General features: G+C 34.0%; 3 protein-coding genes across 4 annotated transcripts; 1 reads left to right on the top strand and 2 right to left on the bottom strand.

Annotated features, from left to right (window-relative positions):
• Positions 1-1,481: 1,481 nt before the first annotated feature.
• On the top strand, positions 1,482-5,199 carry LOC114945394 (uncharacterized). The gene is made up of 4 exons (XM_029321627.2): positions 1,482-2,222; positions 2,322-2,432; positions 2,545-2,808; positions 2,887-5,199. The coding sequence occupies exons 1-4, from the start codon at positions 1,973-1,975 to the stop codon at positions 3,081-3,083; spliced, it is 822 nt and encodes a 273-aa protein (XP_029177460.1). The 5' UTR covers positions 1,482-1,972; the 3' UTR covers positions 3,084-5,199.
• On the bottom strand, positions 3,247-7,740 carry LOC114945398 (radial spoke head 1 homolog). Its single transcript, XM_085482227.1, has 6 exons — positions 7,667-7,740; positions 7,314-7,533; positions 6,801-7,027; positions 6,506-6,625; positions 6,124-6,264; positions 3,247-5,500 (listed from the first exon to the last, which is right to left on the bottom strand). Exons 1-6 carry the CDS (start codon positions 7,727-7,729, stop codon positions 5,369-5,371), a joined length of 903 nt encoding a protein of 300 aa, XP_085338353.1. The 5' UTR covers positions 7,730-7,740; the 3' UTR covers positions 3,247-5,368.
• Positions 7,741-8,186: 446 nt separating this feature from the next.
• Positions 8,187-17,280, bottom strand: LOC114933715 (uncharacterized). 2 transcript variants are annotated; one of them, XM_085482225.1, is made up of 5 exons: positions 16,929-17,184; positions 16,437-16,678; positions 15,978-16,352; positions 15,707-15,901; positions 8,187-8,324 (listed from the first exon to the last, which is right to left on the bottom strand). In XM_085482225.1, the coding sequence occupies exons 1-5, from the start codon at positions 16,967-16,969 to the stop codon at positions 8,200-8,202; spliced, it is 978 nt and encodes a 325-aa protein (XP_085338351.1). In that variant the 5' UTR covers positions 16,970-17,184; the 3' UTR covers positions 8,187-8,199. The 2 variants fall into 2 exon arrangements, with proteins under 2 accessions (XP_085338351.1, XP_085338352.1); XM_085482226.1 differs by lacking the exon at positions 8,187-8,324 and adding an exon at positions 15,101-15,268 and having other exon boundaries at positions 15,711-15,901; positions 16,929-17,280.
• Between the last annotated feature and the right edge of the window lie 2,870 nt (positions 17,281-20,150).

Genomic DNA, 20,150 nt, shown 5'->3' with positions numbered 1-20,150 from the left:
TTAGTTAATTTGTAATAATTATTACAAACCGCATGATATATCTTTCATGATAATTGAATCGTGAAAATGAATCTCGATGTATAAAAAAATAGATTGCCTTGCATATATATATATATATATATATATATATATATATATATATATATATATAAATTGCTAAATATGGAAACGTGTATTATATTTAAGAATTTAATTTGAATACACTTATTTCTTTAGCATCTCTTATGTAAAAATTTGGACACTGATTTTATATTTAAATTTCATTTTTTAATTGTTCTACAAATTAACATAGTTTTATATATCGATATAATAATCATAGAACTAATTGAACTCGAATAAAAGCTAAGGCCCTTCTTCTGTTATGCATATATAATTATTTACATCGCCTGATGTTTTTTATCAATTCGAATATCAGATTGTTATTTTTCGAAAAGGAATTTTATGTATAATATAGTTTATGATCATTATATAAGAATAATATAAAATAAATCAATATAAGAAAAACACTGTAAAAATTTGATTATACGAAATTATTTTTGCCCGCCAAAATTATCATATTATTAACGCAGTTTTAGGTGTATAATAGAGAAGATATTAGGAATAAACATTAAATATTAGGAATAGAAATATTTTAAAATAATAAAATCGAAAAGACTGATATATAAATACAAATTCGAGTATAAGAGACTGTAATAAGAATATAAAATCTCTATATCCAAATTTGTATTTGTATATTAGTCTCTTCGATTTTAAATTATTTTAAAACAATTATTTCTATTCTTAATATTTAATATTTATTCCTAATAATATTTTCTCTATTGTGTCCCAAAACTGCAATAATAATTTTGGCGGGTAAAGATAAAATTTCCGCAAGTACGTTCAATCAAATTTTTTACACATTTTTTTATATTGATTTATTTTATTATTCTTATTTATATATAATGATCACTATATAAATTATATATAAAATTCTTCTAAAAATTACAATCTAATATTCGAATCAGGACGATATAATAATAATCATATAATAGAAGAAAAAAGTTTCATACATCTCTCAAAATATTTGCAGATTTTATTTTTTTTTAATATTCTTTTTCATTTGCATTAAAACGCCATGTACGAAACAACTTGTAGCAGCATTCAAAGATATAAAAAAACAAGGTAAGCTATATATACATATAGATATATTTAGTATCTTTTTTTACAATATTTCTACTTTCAAGATATTTTTGGGTTTAGTCTTTTATAAATTTTAAAGTTTAGATAATTTTTGAATGCCCTTTTTACTTTAAATGATATACGAACGAATGATTTTAGTTTGAAAAATAAATATATATATACAATCATTTCTCGCGATTCTCGACTGAAGTTATTCGTCGCATTTCTCAAGTCAAGGTTAATAGTTTACGGTTTGCGGATTTACTACGTGCACTGCATGCGCAATTAATTAAATACATACATAAATGTATACATACCACGGGCGTGACTCCTCGCGACGAGAATACTCCGAGAGATCGAACAGCGGAGTTCGAATAACGATGAAGCGTGATTCGACGACGGTCCGTCCAGAGTCGCTATGCAAAATTCCTGACTTGCCGCCGACGCCGACGCCACCACGATCTGAAGTGAGGAAAGAAACGTCAAAGCGACAACATTAAAACGCGTTTCGCGAAAACGTGCGCGTAGCCGAAAAAAATTTTCTCATTTTTTTCGTCCCACCTGTACGAAACCAACATAAATGCGCGAGCGACGAATTTTCGCGGGTAAAACAGCAGAGTCCCCGGAATTCGAGCGTCTTCTCTCCCGCGCACGAGGAAGCGTCCCCGAATTCTGATTTTTAGGTTATACGCGGAAAGGCGTCTGGTGACAGGTGACAGCCAAATGTAAACTGACGTGTAACTTAGTACGGGGAGAGCGGACCTTCGCTCGTGTGCAGACTTGGGGCCCGTGTCTCCCGGAACTACCTGGGGATATGTATTGGAACAGGACGACAGCCGGCGCCGTCCGCGAGGAGATGCCGCTGAGCTCGATCTGTCACGTCGCGAGCACGTCGTCTCCCACGGCGGAGAGCGTGAACCCCGGCACGAGCGCGCAGATCACGTCGACCTGCTGCACCCCGCCGCCGTCCTACCACAATATAAATCTTCCCCTGGGACACCCTTCCACGTTGACCAACGAACGCGGCGCGCCGCCCTCGTACGAGGAGGCGATAGACCCCAATGGTAGATTCTAATTCATTTCACTCTATATTAATTCAAATGTTCTCGTGCGTCTCGTTTGCTTGTTCAAGTCAGGAGGGCTATCTTCTGTCTTTTTCATAGCACCACCACCGTCTTACGATTCTTTATTCGGTCGTATGAGAGAGGCACGTAAAATATCCAAGGGAATATTCGACTTTTTGAAAAACATCGTTTTCTTACTCTTGGGCACAAGTGAGTGAAATGATGTTTATTAAGTGAATCGATAGTTGTCTACTGAAATCTTAGGTAGAAGTTATGTAATATTGGATATGCATGATTGAGTAATAATTTTGACATTTTTCAGTCGGATGTACCATCATTCTTGGAGTTACAATAGTGGTACCGATCTGTATGATGGTGATCGGTGGACTTTATCTTTATGACTGTCCACAGGGTGAATATATTCCTGTGTACTTGTTAGTGGGCGGAGGATTTGGAGTATTTAAACAATTGTTAACTCTGTCGGCCAGAGTACGCCAACGTCAGGAGGAGAGAGACGAAGAAAGAATCAGACAATCGCCTACACAGACTCTGATCAATTGTTTTATGCTCGGATGGTTCATTATTGGTAAACTACTCTTACTATTAATTGCTTTTAATTGTACTTGTTTGCGAGAGTACTTGATAAATTTATTATATTTTACAGGTTCTATGTGGGTATACAAGGAATACGAACCGAATTATGATCCAGCATTGGGGAAGTATTGCAACAAGACATTGTACTTATTCGCCTTCTGGCTGATTACATCGGTCTACATATGTCTGGGTATCATAACGGCCGGCCTGTGCAGTATTTCCGTAGCTAGCATCGCGTTTCAGAGACCATCGCCGGACTTGATGTGAGATTTGAGTGTGGCTTAATCGCTTTGTCCAAACGCATCCATGAAACAGACATCCATGAGACATACATTTAGGATCTTCCATATTTGACACGACCGTATTTATTGATAAAAGGAGAAAAACGTTACGGATACTAAGAACGCATATGATTTTTCCATCTCTCATGAGAACATCATATACCTATCTGGGATCGATAAATACGAAAAGAGAAGAGGTAATGTGCTCACTCTTTTAAACATACTAGATATTAAATAATAGCTCGGAAGAGAGAATATTAAAAATAATATGGAAAGCTCCGATTTGTATATAAATAACGAATATATGAATCTCATATTTGGGGAGCAAAGCGACGAAAGTCACACTCACTTGAGAATGGCGTAACATCGTCCACCGAGTCGCTTCACGAAGGGCGCAAAAATTTCGTCCACCTTTCACGTACCTGAAATGCTTAAACGACTATTTCGAAGGAAATCGTTAGCACGTTAAACGCACATAAAATACTCTCGCGCACGGTACGAATTTCGAACAAGAGAAATCGTTCAAACGACTGTTCACGGCTAAGCGCGATTATTCCCCGTAAATTACTCAATTTTGTCGCGGGACGTAATTTTCGCGACATCGTAGAATCGAGAGAACTGGAGGAAAATAATAAAACGATAAACATCGAAGTCAAGTTTGTCTCTCGGTCTGGACAACCTCTCGACGCAGGAACGAAGGGGGTAGGCGAGAGAAAGCAAAGCAAAACTTCGACCGGCTGTGTGTACATCTTATTCGCGGATTACTCGCGAATTTTTTTATCTTGTGCCAAGTTGGATAGACGCGGAGTCACAGACCAAAGTATTTTGCTATCAACAAAGTGTTGCTCGCCTGTCAGCGCGCGCTTTATCGCGGTTTCTATATTAAATTCGTTATAAACTCGTCCGGGATTTTTAAGGCCGAGTTGGGTGCAAGCTCGCACTAACGCTTACATGGCGGGATACGCTTTGGTACGACGGTCTAACATAATTCTACGATAACATAAATGTTAGTCATCGCACATCCTTCTCTCGATATACTTCTTATCTGTATTAAGCACTTTACGGACTTGACTACATAATAGCGTACGCACGTAACTTCGCTTGCTCGTAACTTATTGTTAAAAAGACTGCGAACTGTGCGCGTGACAATTTCTATATATTTATTCTGCCCTCTCTCCTCCGTCCTTTTATGCCTCTAATCTTTATTGGACCTTTACGTTTCGATACGATTCGTTTTCCTATAGAAAGAGGAAGTCGCGTAACACGCGATCAAAGATTCATGTTTTTTTTTGTTTCTGTTTTGATTTTTCCAACAATCTTTATAATTACATTAAAAAACGACGCAATATTCGTCAGTATTGTTGGAGCTTGCTATTTTTCAAAAAAATCAGTACGCTCCATCGCGTCGTGCAATATATGACGATGTTGACATGTGAAATTTTGTGATTCGATTAAACAATTGTATTTACCAAGTGTATTAATATATTATTGTACATATTATATATATATATATATATACTTATACACATATACATAATATGACCCTTTCTTTTACTAATACGTATGACTTTATCAAATTTCCGACTGAAATTTAGTCTTCCTCCCTCAGTCCTTACGTTGTGAACGTAATTATTGAGTATAAAAAGTAAGCATAGGATGTAGACGTAAATGTATGAATAAGCATATATGGACACGATATAATCGTGTGCTGCGTCTTTTACAAACATGCTTGCGCGCCCCCAACGAGCAACATTAACCGAGCTGCTGTGCTTTCACAATTTTCGCGTAAACATTTTAATAAAAGGGATATGTATATAATTCGATCATGTGCACTAACCACCATAATGCACGTTCGACACTGTACTAGCTAGGGACAGATTGTAAATACGTATGACTTGAATGTAAGACTATCGATCGAGCGAACATCGTATCTCTATGCATTTATTATAATTATTACAAGTATTGTAACGAGATTATAATTTCCGACAATGTAATAGCATTCCTACGTTTTGCGTAGCAAGAACGTATATGCACATATACACACACACACACATACATATACATTCGTTGTTATAATTTCTTAAATAAAGCGCTTAAAATCACGCATTTTCTTTTTATTTCATTTTGCATAATTTAAAAAAAAATATATATGTGTGCGCATAAAATTATATCAATCTCAATGTGATTTGATAATGATGCAAAAGATACGTACGTAAATAATATATAATACTAGACGTTGACCGATCGGCTCAGTTTGCCATTTCAGGACACTTAAGGACTGTCAATTGGAGACGACGCCTCTCCTTGATAATATTCTTCGTGTTCCTCTTCCGGATAATCCCGCTCGATCTTTGGCCAGACATCATCCTCGCTCTTGTCATCGATCAAGGATTCCGTTGACGCCTATGCGAATGACAACGATATCGTATCATAAGACACACAATTTTTTTTTAGATATATATTTTTTACAACAGGTTTTATTTGCGCGCCGTAACCGGATACCGGTGATGTATATCACGGCAATGAAAAGCGACATAAACAGGGAAAAGAAAGACGGCTACCTCCGGATATCGTAATTCCATTAATGATTGACGGAAGTCCGCAGTCTGGCGACGCGCTGGAAATAGCGACCGGATATTCCTCTAGTCCTCTCTCGCGCGCGCGTTTCGTACAAAGTGCGATCGATTAAAATTCATTTTAATCCGGAAGAATCCGTTTCCGCTTCCGATATGACGCATCGCAGACACAGCGGAATTAAGGAAACTCTCGGTCGAGAACGGGCGACCGGATATAGAGCGCGAATTACTCCCGTTTCGCGCTTTTCAATATTAATCCATCATCCCAAACGTGAGACAAATGCGTCTACGCTTCGAATTACAGAAATTCGCCCTTTTTGTCACTCAAAACGCAAATTTTATCGATCGGGAGGAGCGTCGAGACACGCGATATTAAAATAATTCGTTTGAATATGACACGATATACTGGATTAAAAATAAAAATCCAGTCGATCGTGACATGTGACTTACTTCTCGCAAAGGTGCTGCTTCTGGAGGCAATAACTCCGGATTGTAAGGTGTGACGCAACGGGCACGCCACATCGGCAGGATACCTGTCCTTGGAGAGAGTCGTCCTTCTGTCGTTGTCGACTTGTCTTCTTCGTCGCCTTCCTGCATTATTATAATGTAATAATTTTGTTAAAAACCGATCAGTTTTCTCGTTACGAGAAAGTTTTTTTCACGTTAACTTCTATCTATTTATGTAGATTGCGGAGAAAATGTATCTCCGTAATAATAATGATGATGATAATGAAAAGAATATTTTTAACAACAAGCAATATGATAAAAAATAAAACAAAGTTCTCTGACGATGACATCTCGCGCACGTGGTTTAAATGAAAAAGAATTTTACCTCCGCAATTTTATCTGTATACATCCAAGTCTGGTCATCGTATGCGGGATCTCTCATATGTATGTAATGACCGTGTTGCATGCATAAGTTTTCAAAAGTGAAGCAACCGCGTCCGTATGGCTGCACATTATGAGATAACGTTTCTCTTTAGTTTACCCAAATGCATGTATCTTCTACACTACTATGTTTTATTTAACGAAACGACGCACTATACTCGCGAGACTCGTGAATATACAATCAATCCTGATCGTCCGAATTTTATTTTCCATTCTAATTTGTCGTATATTTCATGTACCAAATTCGACTTCCAAAAACCGTGGAAACGATGACGCGCGTGAACGAGCTGGCCAGCTCCTTGCATACGATCCTCCACCCACGTGCCCATAAATTTCGTTCCTGTATTAGCGTACAAGTACGTTCCCATACCGTGGCGAAGATTTTTCTTCCACGAGCCTTCGTAGATGTCATTATTCGCGTAATAATAAACGCCGAAGCCGTGTCTCATGTCGCGTTTCCATTCCCCTACAGACAGTAACATTTGTATAGAATTGTTATTTATAATAGAAATATCGCGTATTTAATAATAAAGCATTCGAGTCGCCGAAGCTCTCGATGGAAAATCTTATGGATTTGTCGCGCGATCGGCTCGCATTCCAGCTCACGGTTTCTCTCTAGATTTCTGACGTATACGATATAAAAATAATTGTATGAATGTATACGCATGTGGACGCACGTATATCGTGACCTAACTTCCTCGAGTCTGATTCGGATCCTATTTTCGTATTTTTGTATTCTTGTGTCTTTGTACCTTCGTATCGCGTTCCGTCAGGGTACCAGAAGACCCCTTGACCATATTTGCATCCGTGCCTCCAATCGCCGTTATACCGGGCACCGTTTTTGAACACGTAGACACCTTTACCGTATCTAAGCCCGTTGCGATACTGGCCGACGTACATGTCGCCGTTTGGCAGTAAAGCCTTCCCGTTGCCGTGTCTCTCGCCATTCTCATTTCTTTCGCCTTCGTATACCTACGATAGGTTCTCGTAGAAAAAAAATCTCGTCATCACGCGCGAACGACGCGTTTTGACATCAACGAATTACGCAACGCTAACGCTCTTTTTTCTTAACATAATGATTCTATTTGATAAATATCTCTATTACCCCGAGCGATTCGATTTCCGCCTCTCCACGTTCATCCGGATAATGGTCTGACATTTTTTCCATCTTACGCCGCGTATATATGCTGCTTCACACGCCCTAAATTAGCCTAAATCTCGATCTTTGTCGTCCTAATCGATCTGTCGATTGTCCTTTATCGGCATAATGTGCATACAATGTGTATGTATAGGAAAAAAATTCGATATCTGGTATCGGTATGTTCTTCTTCTTCATTGTAAATCGTCTATCTTGTAGAAGAAAATACCCTGTAACGATTCCTATACAATAATATCAAGAAATAAGATTGTAACAAGATTTGTAATTATATGAATTTATTGACATATACTTCTGTGAAATGTGGCTGATGATGAAACTCGTGAATATTATCCTCGTAATCGTATTCACGACTTTCGTATTTGTTCTTGTGTGCAATCAAGAGTCGAATTGATACGATTGGCGATCAAATTGATAATCTTGTCGTTGAACAATGTAATATAATGAGAACTTTATCTCGTCTCTTACTCTCTCTCTCTCTTTCATCGGCCAGTAAGCAGACCGATTAACGCTTGCTTCTCCTTCTCTTTTTTTCGTACGGTTTCCAGATTCCTCTGTTTCCAGGTGCTCTTTCGAAGTTTAATCGGACGCGATCCTACGTATCGTCCTAAAACAAACAAATGACACGAGTCAATTAATAAAATTTATTCAATAAACAGCTTTGCTTTCTCGCCGTCATATATCAATCCACCAATTTTCCACGATCTGTTTAAAAATATGCATATTGTAGCTAAATCAAAATTATCAATAGAGAGTCTATTGCGTCGCATATAAATCGGATATCTGATATGTGAGAATTTTCGTTCTGAGCGCCACATGTTTAATACTGATGCTTTCCACAATAACGTAATACTAGTAACAAAAAGCTAAGCTTATCGGCTTTCAGACGGCAACAGGTGACAAATGACGTCACATTTCCGCATGCCGTTTTCTTATCCGTCTAAGTATGTATGTATTCCGGGAAGAAAAGAAAACGAATAAGAATTGATCGACCATTCATGGATTATGTATTGCATACGTGCCATTCATTCCTTCTCAAATTCCCATTCATACTTTTGAATTTTTTACGACAAATAGAAAAAGGACCTCCTCGTAAAAAATTCAAAAGTATGAATATATATAATATATATATATATAAAAATATATATATATATTCACACAATTTATAAACGTACAATTTAAATTAAATAATTTATCAAAGGTTAGTATGATTAAAATTCGTAATTAAAATTCAGAATGCGAGAACTGCAATCCTTCTTGCGACCTGTTTTTTCTTTGAGCTGATAAAATGTATTGAATATAATGTAAATATCGTAGAGAGATTCTATACTATATATTCTATTCTATACTATCCTTCAAATTTACTCTTTCCTATAGCGTTCACGAATGAACTTCCTTCACATTTTTCCTCTTTTTCGGACGTCTCGTTACAATGTGTTACGGCTCGACGATTATAAAAGAAAACCCCACCAAATTTACGATGGCGCACAAAGAACTTGAAAGCATTCCGGAGTTGCGATCTATGTAAAAAGCAAATTCTCCACCGTCGTCCATCATCGCACAAAGTACACTATTATATAATGTATACCATACATGGTATTTTATGTTACGCAGCCTCGCCAGTATCTATCTATCATATTTTGTGTACCTTTTGTAAAACGCTTAAAGCTAAATGCTATAGAGTCAACAATATTGAAAAAAAGCCGGCTTGTGCAGTAACTGGCAGTTGCAGTTGCATCGAAATCCCGAGAACGCGGGATATAGTGTTCGTGAGGCCAAAAATATCCTTTCGAATAGCCGGACTATCAATGAGGAATTTCGCCCAAGAGAACGCGTTACGTCGAAGGGGCTCACGACCTCCTACAGTCCTCCCATTTCTCCTTTTCTCTTTCTTTCTCTCTTGATCGCCCACGCGTCGAACTCTTTGTCATTTTCTTTCTGCACGGAGAAAATTTTACAATGCAAATTAAAATATAAAGTGAAAAATATAAAGCGGACGCACACCGCTTTTACGCCATTTATTGTAAAACTGGAATAAAGATGATGAATTATTTTAACGTTTATTTTATTGTTTGTTAACGATTATGCATTTATTTGTGCATTAAAAATATTTGAATAAATTTAAATACTCCTTTATAAAATATTTAATATGTATGTATATAAAATTATTAAACATCTCTTTTATATGTTTTGTATAAATATGTTCCATGATTACTAAAATTATAATTCAATATTTGTCATATTTTCTCCGTGCGTGGATGGTGTGAAATACAAAGCTATTTTCATTCTATTACGCTTTAAATTTTAAATTACTAAACCGCTCATAGGATTCGAATGTTGCATATAAAGTGTAATAAAAGTTTATTATTCTTTCCCGTTTAAACGCATTTTTGCAAAAGTCGAAGTTGTCGCACGTGGCAACAAACATTGCATTTACCAATACGCGATCGTATTGATTCGAGAATATACAAAAAATATTCTATTTCATTGTTGGTTTCGAAATGTTATCTCTCAAATTACTCCCTAGCTGTAATGTTAATATATAAAAAAAACATATTCGTGCTCTTCAATATGAGAATATAGAAAAAATGTTAAAATACAAATATCATTTAAATGGGAATTATATTCGAGAAACAAAAATTATCATACGAAGAGGAGAACATGGATCAGTGGTGTGTAAATTTTTTATCAGCGTAATGCGAGGTTGCACTTGCGAAGTCCATCTCTTCGGTCCTCAAGCAAGTACCTCAAGCAATCACGGATTCATATATCCATTCTATCGTTCATCATATCCAGAACTCCTCGTATATGTTTTCTATATTTCCAATATGTAATCTCTTGTCAAAGAGTGGAATGCGCTTTTATAATTTTTTCACAGAGATACATGGAACTTACTTCGAATTAAAGAGGGGTAGCTTTTCTTTGGCAGGATATATTTTTCGATGGTTTGCAATTTGACTTTCGAGAACAACCGAATAAATTCTATATTTTTGACCGAATTTGAATCCGGGCTTTCGACAAAAAAACGGACGCGCACCGAATATTTATACGTATATACACGAAATTATTTTATACATAAACACGCCCACGTATGTGTACATTTATATATGAGCATATCACACGCGATATCCTCAACCTGGCATCACGTTCACTCGCTCGTTCGTTCAAACTACTTGTTGCGTCTACTCGATTCTACGATATACTACTAGTAGCTAAATGCGAATCTCTTTCACTATTTTTTTCTCTCTTTACTTTATTTTTTATATACTTTTATCTCGTATAAATAATATAAAGTTTTTCTCTCTCTTATATTATTTTATATATACGAAATATTTTGAAATTATATATATTCTAGAATATTTTCAAATAAAAGAGAGACCTCGATTTCTTTGACATCATATGGCGGGAGAACGCATTCCACGTTACACGATAAATCCTTCCACAGAATCCCACGTATTCGTCCGCGACTACGAAATTTCGACAAATCTTCACCACCGTATGAGTCACCCATCTTCCGATCGCGAAATGCGCGATCTTTTATTATCACAGATACATTACAGGCATCGAAAATCGAGCGTATAACTTGGCAAATCACTATAAATAACGCAATTTTACAACGTTCCTTGCATACTCTCTCGTCTCTTAAATCGTCATGTCATCTTCGAGTACCAAAATATTCGAATAATTGTATGTAACTGAAAGAACCGTATGCGTTTTGTATTTCGTGTTACACACTATGATTATCAGTTGATTGTCTTAATGAAACATGTATTGAAATATACCTCCTATAAAGAAGATTTTTGCAACTTTTTTCACGTATCGCAAAGGAATGAATCTCACGATATTATCGCGCAAAATCAATCTTTTTTTTGCCGTGTTATAACTTGTTAAATCTATGTCGTTATATATTATGATTATTGTGACATATTGAGAAGAGTTATTTGAAAAGATATTCTTTTAAAAGTATTACTCGGAATCATGCAGGAATTTACACTCGTAAGTTATGCAAGATGGAAAAAAATACCTACATCTCATTTGTTCTATCTGCGCGAGGAATCCGAAAATTTGTAAAAGAAAAAAGGGAAAAATCACGATAATGATTACGATAGTTTGGATGAGAAATGACGATAAGCAAATAAAAAAAGCTGTTCGACTCTCGCAACCCACCGCGAGATTTTCGATTGGTTGTTGCAAAAAGGGTGGGGTGTTACAAGAATTCGTACTAGAAGGGTAGGGGTTGTTGAATGAGTAGCAGAACGCTACAGCTTCCCATCGCACTTGGTCGTATCCACTCCAACGGTTAACCGGGAACCGGGTGTATAATCACAGTACGGTCCCGTCCCGAGTTCATTCCGAGAGTGTATGCCGAGGAAGTGGACGCGAAAGTCGAACGAACGAACGAACGATCCGTGTATTCCGAAAAGGTATGATTTTTTTTATTCTTTCTTTTCTTCGATTCGAAAATTCGATCTGAAAAACAAATTATATTAGGAATTTTTCATAAAACGTCATCGTCGCGCGGTACTCCCCAATATATCTTTTTTTGCGGATATTTTCTTTTGACTTTTACTATAATTGTTTTATATACATTTATCATCAAAATTTTTCAACGGTGATTCCCAAATAATTATCTGCATTTGTTTGAATAGTAAAATTATATATTCGCGAGAGAGGGTGATTTCTGTTGTGCGCTACACCTTGCACTTGCCATAATTAGAATCTTTAAAAAATCTTGCCAATTATATATAGAATGTAGATGTGTTAATGTATCGTTGTGCGATAATTATATATAGAGTGTAGATGCGATACTATGTATCATCACGTGATAAAGTATCGCAAATATTCAACCATGTACCATCGACTTGATTCAATATTTTCGCATATTATAACAAATAATAATAATAATGCTTTCGTTCAACTTTTGTTAAAGTAATAAAATCCTAGTAAAGATAAAATAATTTTGCGTATACAACCCACATGTATCTTTTGCGTCACATTGTGCTAATATGTGCAAGAAAGAAGACAGAAATATATAAAAGATAAACACAAACTATAAGACAATATTTAAAATAGCACAATAAAAATGTAATAGATCATAATAATCTCTTTTGCAGATTTATCGATATTCTTTAAAAGTGTTTCCTAATTCTCAGTTCCTATTTCTCGCGTACAGCCACGTGTTAAAAGTATGTATATGAAGTGTGATATCACAACGAAAAATGATACATCGGACACCTACATCGCGTATCTTTTTAGTCTCATAAAAATGTCATCGCACACCGAATGAAGCCGGATGTTTCGCGATACTCTTCCGTCCTCTTTCGCTTAAACGTAATATTGAAAAGTATATATTTTTCTTTTCTATCGCAGGCTCGTTTAAGCAATCGTCGTGTGTCGCACGCGAGTATGCGTGTGTACGTTTTAGCGTGGTGCTAAAATTAGAACCGACATTATATAAATAGTATCACCCGTTGCAGAAATTTCGCGGCAGAACGTAAACAGCATACTTGTCTGTCGACAAAGTTATCATTGCGGAATGATTGATCGAATCGAGCCTCTTCGCTCTTTCAGGGTATATCAAACGTGCGCGTACGATACCAAAAAAAACTTCCTTACACATTTCTTGACTTTTACTTTCATCGAGAACGCCGCTTTGAAAAGAATTCGAACGCTAAAACTATGCCAACAATTTCGGGGGGATGTTTCTTCACGATGTTTGTCTCATCCATTTTCCAGAACGCTGGAAACAAAATATCTACAGAAAGCGAACGGCCTATAACGAATTATCTATTTTAAAAGTACAATTTTTAGAAATAGATATATAAACAGATAGTGGTTTACTTTAGTAAAATTCTCTTTCGCTCGTGTATGTGTGATATTTGTTTTATATTTGTTTTTTTTTTTAATATTATATCTTTTATTTTCAATTTAAACCGATCATACGCGATAGAATGTTTGTTGGCTTTTCGCATAATCAGCTTCATAAATTTATCTGTATTTTATTTGCTTTTTTTTAGGCAAAGGCGAGCGCAAACGCAAACGCGACTTTTCGTTAGCGCAGCGATATTACGACGATAATTGGAAATTGATTGTACGACACGCTGAAGTGTCGCGCGACTATCGAAATAGTTAATAAGAATGGAGATGGTTTCTAGATTTATCTTAATATTCATATTAAATATATCGTGTACAATGGCAGCGCCATTAGTAGAAGCAAAAGACATTTGGAGTCGAAATATCTTTGCATCTGTAATAAAGACAGCGTGTTCCTCCGATGGGAAATGCTGGGGATGGATACCGAAATCAGAAACGTACGATGGCATCGTCATTGTACCCGAACAAGTAGACAGCGATGCCTCGAGGTGTGTAATATACACATATATAATTTACTTTATATATTTTTATAATCGATAATATTGTTATATATCAAATGTCTTTTTTCGTATATTTTGACAGATTGCAATCTCGGCGTCAAATCGCAAACCCGGTATCCGAATTAGTGTTAAAATCGTGGAAAGATAGCATGTCGGAAGCAGGACGGGAAATTCGAGCACCAATTAACAAACAGACTAAAATCACGAAGAAGGATGTATTTATGTCCCGTGGTTGGGGCGCCGGTGGCATGCCGTTTTCCGTTCTGTACATGAATCCGCGATCGAATCACGCAGTTACAGCCACGTCGAGTAAGTATTAATAATACGATATCAACGCGGAGAAAGTCTAATTTTATTATAATAAAATTATATTATAATATATATTATGAATTATAAATAATATATTATAAATTATATGATAATAAAAAACTAATGAAAAAAATACTATAAAGTAATGAAAAAATATTGGGTTATTTGGAAAGTTCGTAACGTTTCTCTTTTACAAATTTTAAGACTGTTTAAATTTAATTTCTGTTCATATACGATACTGTTCGATGTTCTTAGTATATGCGCAATGTCTCGTGTAGCATATCGTAGACTGTTTTCAATTAATACCTTGATTTCATCTTTTGCATGCAGCACCAGCAAGATTAAAATCACCAACTTTAAATTTAGTAAACTATTTCCGAACAGTGGATTTTTTAACAGAATTGTTTCTGTAATAGCACACATAACTTTTTTGAAGTTTACACGAGGTCTTTCCGGAAATAAAAAAGCAAAAATAACAAACTTAACTAAATATAAACTTTCTTTTCTTCCATTTTATACAAATAAATTTAAATTATATTAAAATAATTAAATTTAAACAAATCTTACAGTAAAAGATGCATTAAAATGACTTTTTAAAATATGTCGACGTAAAAATATTAATAAAGGACTAGTTGATAATATAAATACAATATCGACATAATTAAAAAACGCTACAACTTTCCGAATTACCAAATATATGATTTTTTCAAGCATCTCAACGACAAGAATCCGGCATGACGACCGAAACATCATTCGTAGAACATCCTAATTCACGTATCGCTCCACGAAATGGACAATCTACTGCACAACCGAGAAGACAATATTGGACCATACCACAACTTTTCATATCGTATGGTTGGGGCCCATTTGGGAAATAAAAACGAATAACGATGACATATTCGATATCGAAGTATCATCTTGACGAAAGAGAGAGAAGAGAAAAAAGAGATAGAACGAAAAAGGAGACAGATAGAGAAAGAGAAAGGCATATTGATAATTGCGATATATTTTAAAAATATGCTAACAAGTTGCCCCTTAATGCAATTGCCAATATTTCTTATAACTAATCAATTCGTTTTAATGACCTAAGCTTGTAATTTTTACATTTTTTTTATACAGTAATTTTCTTTAACATATTATGTCAAAGAAACTTGTATCTAAATATATTGTATCTGCATTAAGTGAGCAATAGTTACTTGAAAGCTATAGAAAATATCTATAATATAAAATCTGTATCATAAAAAAAGATGTTTGTCCAACATAAGCAAAGTCTATAAAAAAATAGATAAATAAATACTTGGCTTACCGTTCATTTCTTTCATTGCCTTGATGAAATCTTGCGGATCCTTAAAAGACACAAATCCAAAACCTTTGGTTTTATTCGTCCGTTTATCCCTAATTACTTTTGCCTTTTGAAAACTAGGATATTTTCCAAATACTCTCACCAGCATTTCATCAGTGACATCGTTTCCTAGATCTCCACAAAATATTCTGAAATCATCTACAATATGGATATTGTTAGAAAACAATTTAGTAAGAGTGTAACAAATAGATTTTTTAACTAGATATTTATTAACCTTCATCAAATTCCATCAAAGAAGGATCTTCCCATGTTTGGCCCCCTGCTGTTCTTATAATCTTCTTATTCTTTTTACCCTTACCCTTGGGATGACTCTCTTCTGCACTAGCATTGGCCATAATAGAACTTGCTTTGCCTTGGCTAATAGCTAATTCAGCAGCTGTGCTGACGCCCTTTACTTTTGGTTTCTTTTTACCTTCATCTTCAGGTATTTTTGTATTAATGATCTGCTCAATGATTTCAGGATGGATCATAGGTGTTGATGTAGAATCATATGTTTTTGGTGTTGCACTTAGACACGGATCAACCATATTCGATATATATGGATTACTTATTTGCGCAGGTGAGGAATATGTTGTAATGGGAACTGTACCTGTAATAATTGTTGCCATATTATTTTATAAAGAAAATTCCATTACTTTATTCACACATCCCTGAATATATATGAGATTTTTACCTTGTCGAGCTACTTGTTGAGGAATTAACATTGGTGGAGGCGGTGGAGGAGGTGGGGGTGGTGGTGGTGGAGGAAATCCAATCATCGGAGGAAATGCCAATGTCGCTGCAGCAGCAGCTGCAACCACCGGTGTTGGAAGTTCATGTTGCTCTAATTGCCTAGCGACTTGACTATATGTATTCGCACCAATCACTGGTCGTACAATTGGTGTTACAAGCTGCCCTCCTATTTCAGCTTCAAATCTACTCAATTTACATTTAAGGAATTAATCAAGTATCAAAACTTTGAAAAAACAGCATATCAATAAAAATTTTAATCTCTTGTAAAGTAGTGTCTTAACTTTCACTTCGAATGTCATAATTTATTACATTACATCAAATTATGACAAAAATTCATTAAAAAAAAAAGTAACGAGTGAATAAAATTTTCGATAAAAAATCAAATTAAGAATTCAAGAATTGTATAACCTAAATCAAAATTAAGATCGCGTACCTGTTCATTTCATCCTCCATTTGCCGAAGTTTGTCGTCCATGTTTGTAAGCTAGTCGTTAACAAGACGTTTAGGCAAAATAGCGTGTATCTCGTAACTCAATTTCGCGATAAGTACGATAAATTATAAACTTTCTAATAAAACATTTCGAATTATAAGTTCGGATGTTACTTTCGTACCACTTAACCTAACACATCACCGTGAACTCTCGCGCAGCACTAATGCGCAGGCGCAGGAGGAATACACAAAAATACAAGTTTTAAGGTTCGTTCACATTTGTCGCAAGTCATCGGACGCACCGATTGGCTGTCAGATGGTTGTCAAAATTCTTTCAAGTATCAACCAATCAGCACATCGGACAAAATTTGACGTATGACAGATTATCATGACGTAGATTTTTATAGATATATATTGGTTAAAGCACAGATTAATAGACAGATCGCCAAAGGTCTGGATGAAGGAGAGACCAGCATTTCTCACTGATTTCAGCGCCATATCGTAGTAGTAGTCAATGCAGTAACTATTAATACGTTCCCAAGATAAGAGCGTCTCATGCTCATGAACTCGTCCGGCGGCATGTACGAGATTTATCTTTTCGTAGCGTTCGCGTATTTCGGAAAGGACAGAATTTTATGATGTTATAAATAAATAAATAAATAAAATATTAACCTGACCTATTATAATTATTTTTTAATAAATGTTTCATTATTATTATCATCTAAGTCTAAGTCGTTTAATTAATTTTTAGTTTTTTAATAATTAATTTAATTTATTCTAATCATTTTAATATGTGAAAAATACTAATACGTATACGTTTTATAATGAATTAATATATTTCGAGAGTCGAATTATATATTTTTAATAATATAAAAGTGTTCAAAAATTATATTTGACTTTTAATTTTAATTATTTTAGCAAAGAGTTCCGAAATCTCTTACACACATAATAGAGATTTTGTTCATCCATATAATTCGCAATTAAGTATATATGTTAATTATTAATTTTAATAAAATACAAAATTAAAATTAAAGGTCAAATATAATTTTTGAACATAAATATATTTAATTCGTTATAAAACGTATACCCGTGATAGTATTTTTCTCGTACAAAAATAACTAGAACAAATTAAATTACTCATAAAAAAATTAAAAAATAATTAAATAATTTATATTATATATGATAATAATAAAACATTTTATAAAAAAAACAGATTCAATAAATATAAGTATATATATAACATGTACTTATATTTATTGAATCTGTTTTTTAATAAAATGTTTTATAAGCTTAGAAAACTTGACTTTGACGTAACTAGCAAATTTTATTTAATTATTTCACGACGGTTTGACGTAATAAAATGTTTTATTATTATTATATAAAATATAAGTTTAAATTCTTTAATTAATTTTTAATCTTTTATGATTAATTTAATTTACTCTAATTATTTTTGTACGAGAAAAATACTATCATGGGTATACGTTTTATAATTAATTTAATATATTTGTGTTTAAAAATTATATTTGACCTTTAATTTTAATTTTTATTTTATTAAAATTAATAATTAACATATATACTTATTTGCGAATTATATGGATGAAAAAAATCCCCATTATGTGTGTAAGAGATTTCGGAACTCTTTGCTATAAAATAATTAAAATTAAAAGTCAAATATAATTTTTGAACACTTTTATATTATTAAGAATATATAATTCGATTCCCGAAATATATTAATTCATTATAAAACGTATACGTGATATTATTTTTCTCATATAAAAATGACTAGAATAAATTAAATTAATTATTAAAAAACTAAAAAGTAATTAAACGACTTAGACTTAGATGATAATAATAATGAAACATTTTATTAAAAAAAGATTCAATAACTAGTAGGTCAGGTTATAATTTTTTATTTATTTATTTATAACATTATGAGCTATTAAGCTCATCATCTCGTTCGCTCTCTGTCTTGCTTTCATTCGGCAAGTCACAAACGATATATGATACTCGTATGTTCCTACTTCAACTCTCGAGAATCTGAAACAAACGAAACTCGTGTCCAATATACAGGGTGTCCGGTAACTAACAGACCAATGATTACAAATGGATTCTTTGGTCAATTTGGGAACGATTTTTCCTCAGCGAAAATGTCGAAAAAGGTCATCATTTTTTACAACTTTCCAATCTTTGTCATTATGTATCTTTATAACTAAGCCTTAAATTAAAATTTTATTATAGTAAACTCTACCTGAAATTAACTGAAGAATGTAATTATGTTAGATTTTTAACTCCAAAACGTTTAGTTTTCAAAAAACCTATTTTTTTCAATCGCTTATAACTCGAAAATTATTGACTTCTCAACATTTTTGCTAAGGAAAAATCGTCTCCAAATTGGCCAGAGAATCCGCCCTTAATCATTGGTCCGTTAGTTACCGGACACCTTGTATATATTATATAAAAGTGTATAGCACGTCAGAAGCTTGTGAGCTTACAGCGATAAGTAAAAACAATTGCGTATTTATTTCATTGCGTTTATCTGTTTAAACGCGCGCTTTAATTTTTCCAACGTTTTTGCCTGTTTATATTTTAAAGGTCCTCTCTTCTAAAAATCTTGTTTTAAAGATCCTCTCCGCGAGCAAAATTCGAAAACATAAATTATTTAATATTTTTACTTTATTATTTGTAAATCCTCGGTAATTTCAAAATTTTTCTATTTGAAAATTATTAATTTTCTATTGCCAATTAATTTTATCACAGACTTTACTCTTACTCCCATTGCACTTTCGTTTGCGGTTTTCAGTATACGATTTTTTATCGTAGTTACTGAAAATTATTATTGTGAATTATACTTGTGCAGTGATTTGAAGAATTTACAATTTCGTTGAAATTGTTGATTTTTCAAAAAAATTACGAGATTCGCGGAAATTGCGTGCTTTCTTGGCATTTTCCGTTCGCGGCAGGCGGTTTATTTTTGATTGTTGCAAGTGTTTTTGTTTTTTTTTATTAAAATAGATAATAATAATGTGAAATAAATCACGATATTTGACAGATGTGCATATATATAGAAATTGTAATAATAATAATATTATATCATAAAATTGTAAATTGTTTCAATTTTTTATAGACTGCGATAAAAGATTTTACATTTGGATAAGAAACTGCGGTAAGTAAAAATATAAAATTCTTGAAAACGTAAAAATATTTGATAACGTAAAAAGGTGAACTT

This window comes from Nylanderia fulva, unplaced genomic scaffold (genome assembly GCF_048542155.1).
Source record: "Nylanderia fulva isolate GAGA-0341 unplaced genomic scaffold, ASM4854215v1 Scaffold2, whole genome shotgun sequence".
In the NCBI taxonomy this organism is placed as follows: Eukaryota; Metazoa; Arthropoda; class Insecta; order Hymenoptera; family Formicidae; genus Nylanderia; species Nylanderia fulva.
Note: the sequence above shows the minus strand (reverse complement) of the source record. Positions and strands in the feature narration are given on the sequence as shown.

What these genes read in the sequence shown, in the direction of transcription:
- LOC114945394 (XM_029321627.2), top strand. Translation starts at nt 1,973, where the DNA reads ATGTATTGGAACAGGACGACAGCCGGCGCCGTCCGCGAGGAGATGCCG. An exon ending in TTTCTTACTCTTGGGCACAA is followed by an intron (nt 2,433 to 2,544) that starts GTGAGTGAAATG and finishes GACATTTTTCAG; the next exon opens with TCGGATGTACCATCATTCTT. An exon ending in GCTCGGATGGTTCATTATTG is followed by an intron (nt 2,809 to 2,886) that starts GTAAACTACTCT and finishes TATATTTTACAG; the next exon opens with GTTCTATGTGGGTATACAAG.
- LOC114945398 (XM_085482227.1), bottom strand. Translation starts at nt 7,729, where the DNA reads ATGGAAAAAATGTCAGACCATTATCCGGATGAACGTGGAGAGGCGGAA. An exon ending in CGGAAATCGAATCGCTCGGG is followed by an intron (nt 7,534 to 7,666) that starts GTAATAGAGATA and finishes AACCTATCGTAG; the next exon opens with GTATACGAAGGCGAAAGAAA. An exon ending in ATACAGATAAAATTGCGGAG is followed by an intron (nt 6,265 to 6,505) that starts GTAAAATTCTTT and finishes ATAATAATGCAG; the next exon opens with GAAGGCGACGAAGAAGACAA.
- LOC114933715 (XM_085482226.1), bottom strand. Translation starts at nt 16,969, where the DNA reads ATGGACGACAAACTTCGGCAAATGGAGGATGAAATGAACAG. An exon ending in TTTGATGGAATTTGATGAAG is followed by an intron (nt 15,902 to 15,977) that starts GTTAATAAATAT and finishes TCCATATTGTAG; the next exon opens with ATGATTTCAGAATATTTTGT. An exon ending in TCAAGGCAATGAAAGAAATG is followed by an intron (nt 15,269 to 15,710) that starts AACGGTAAGCCA and finishes TTTTATTTCCCA; the next exon opens with AATGGGCCCCAACCATACGA.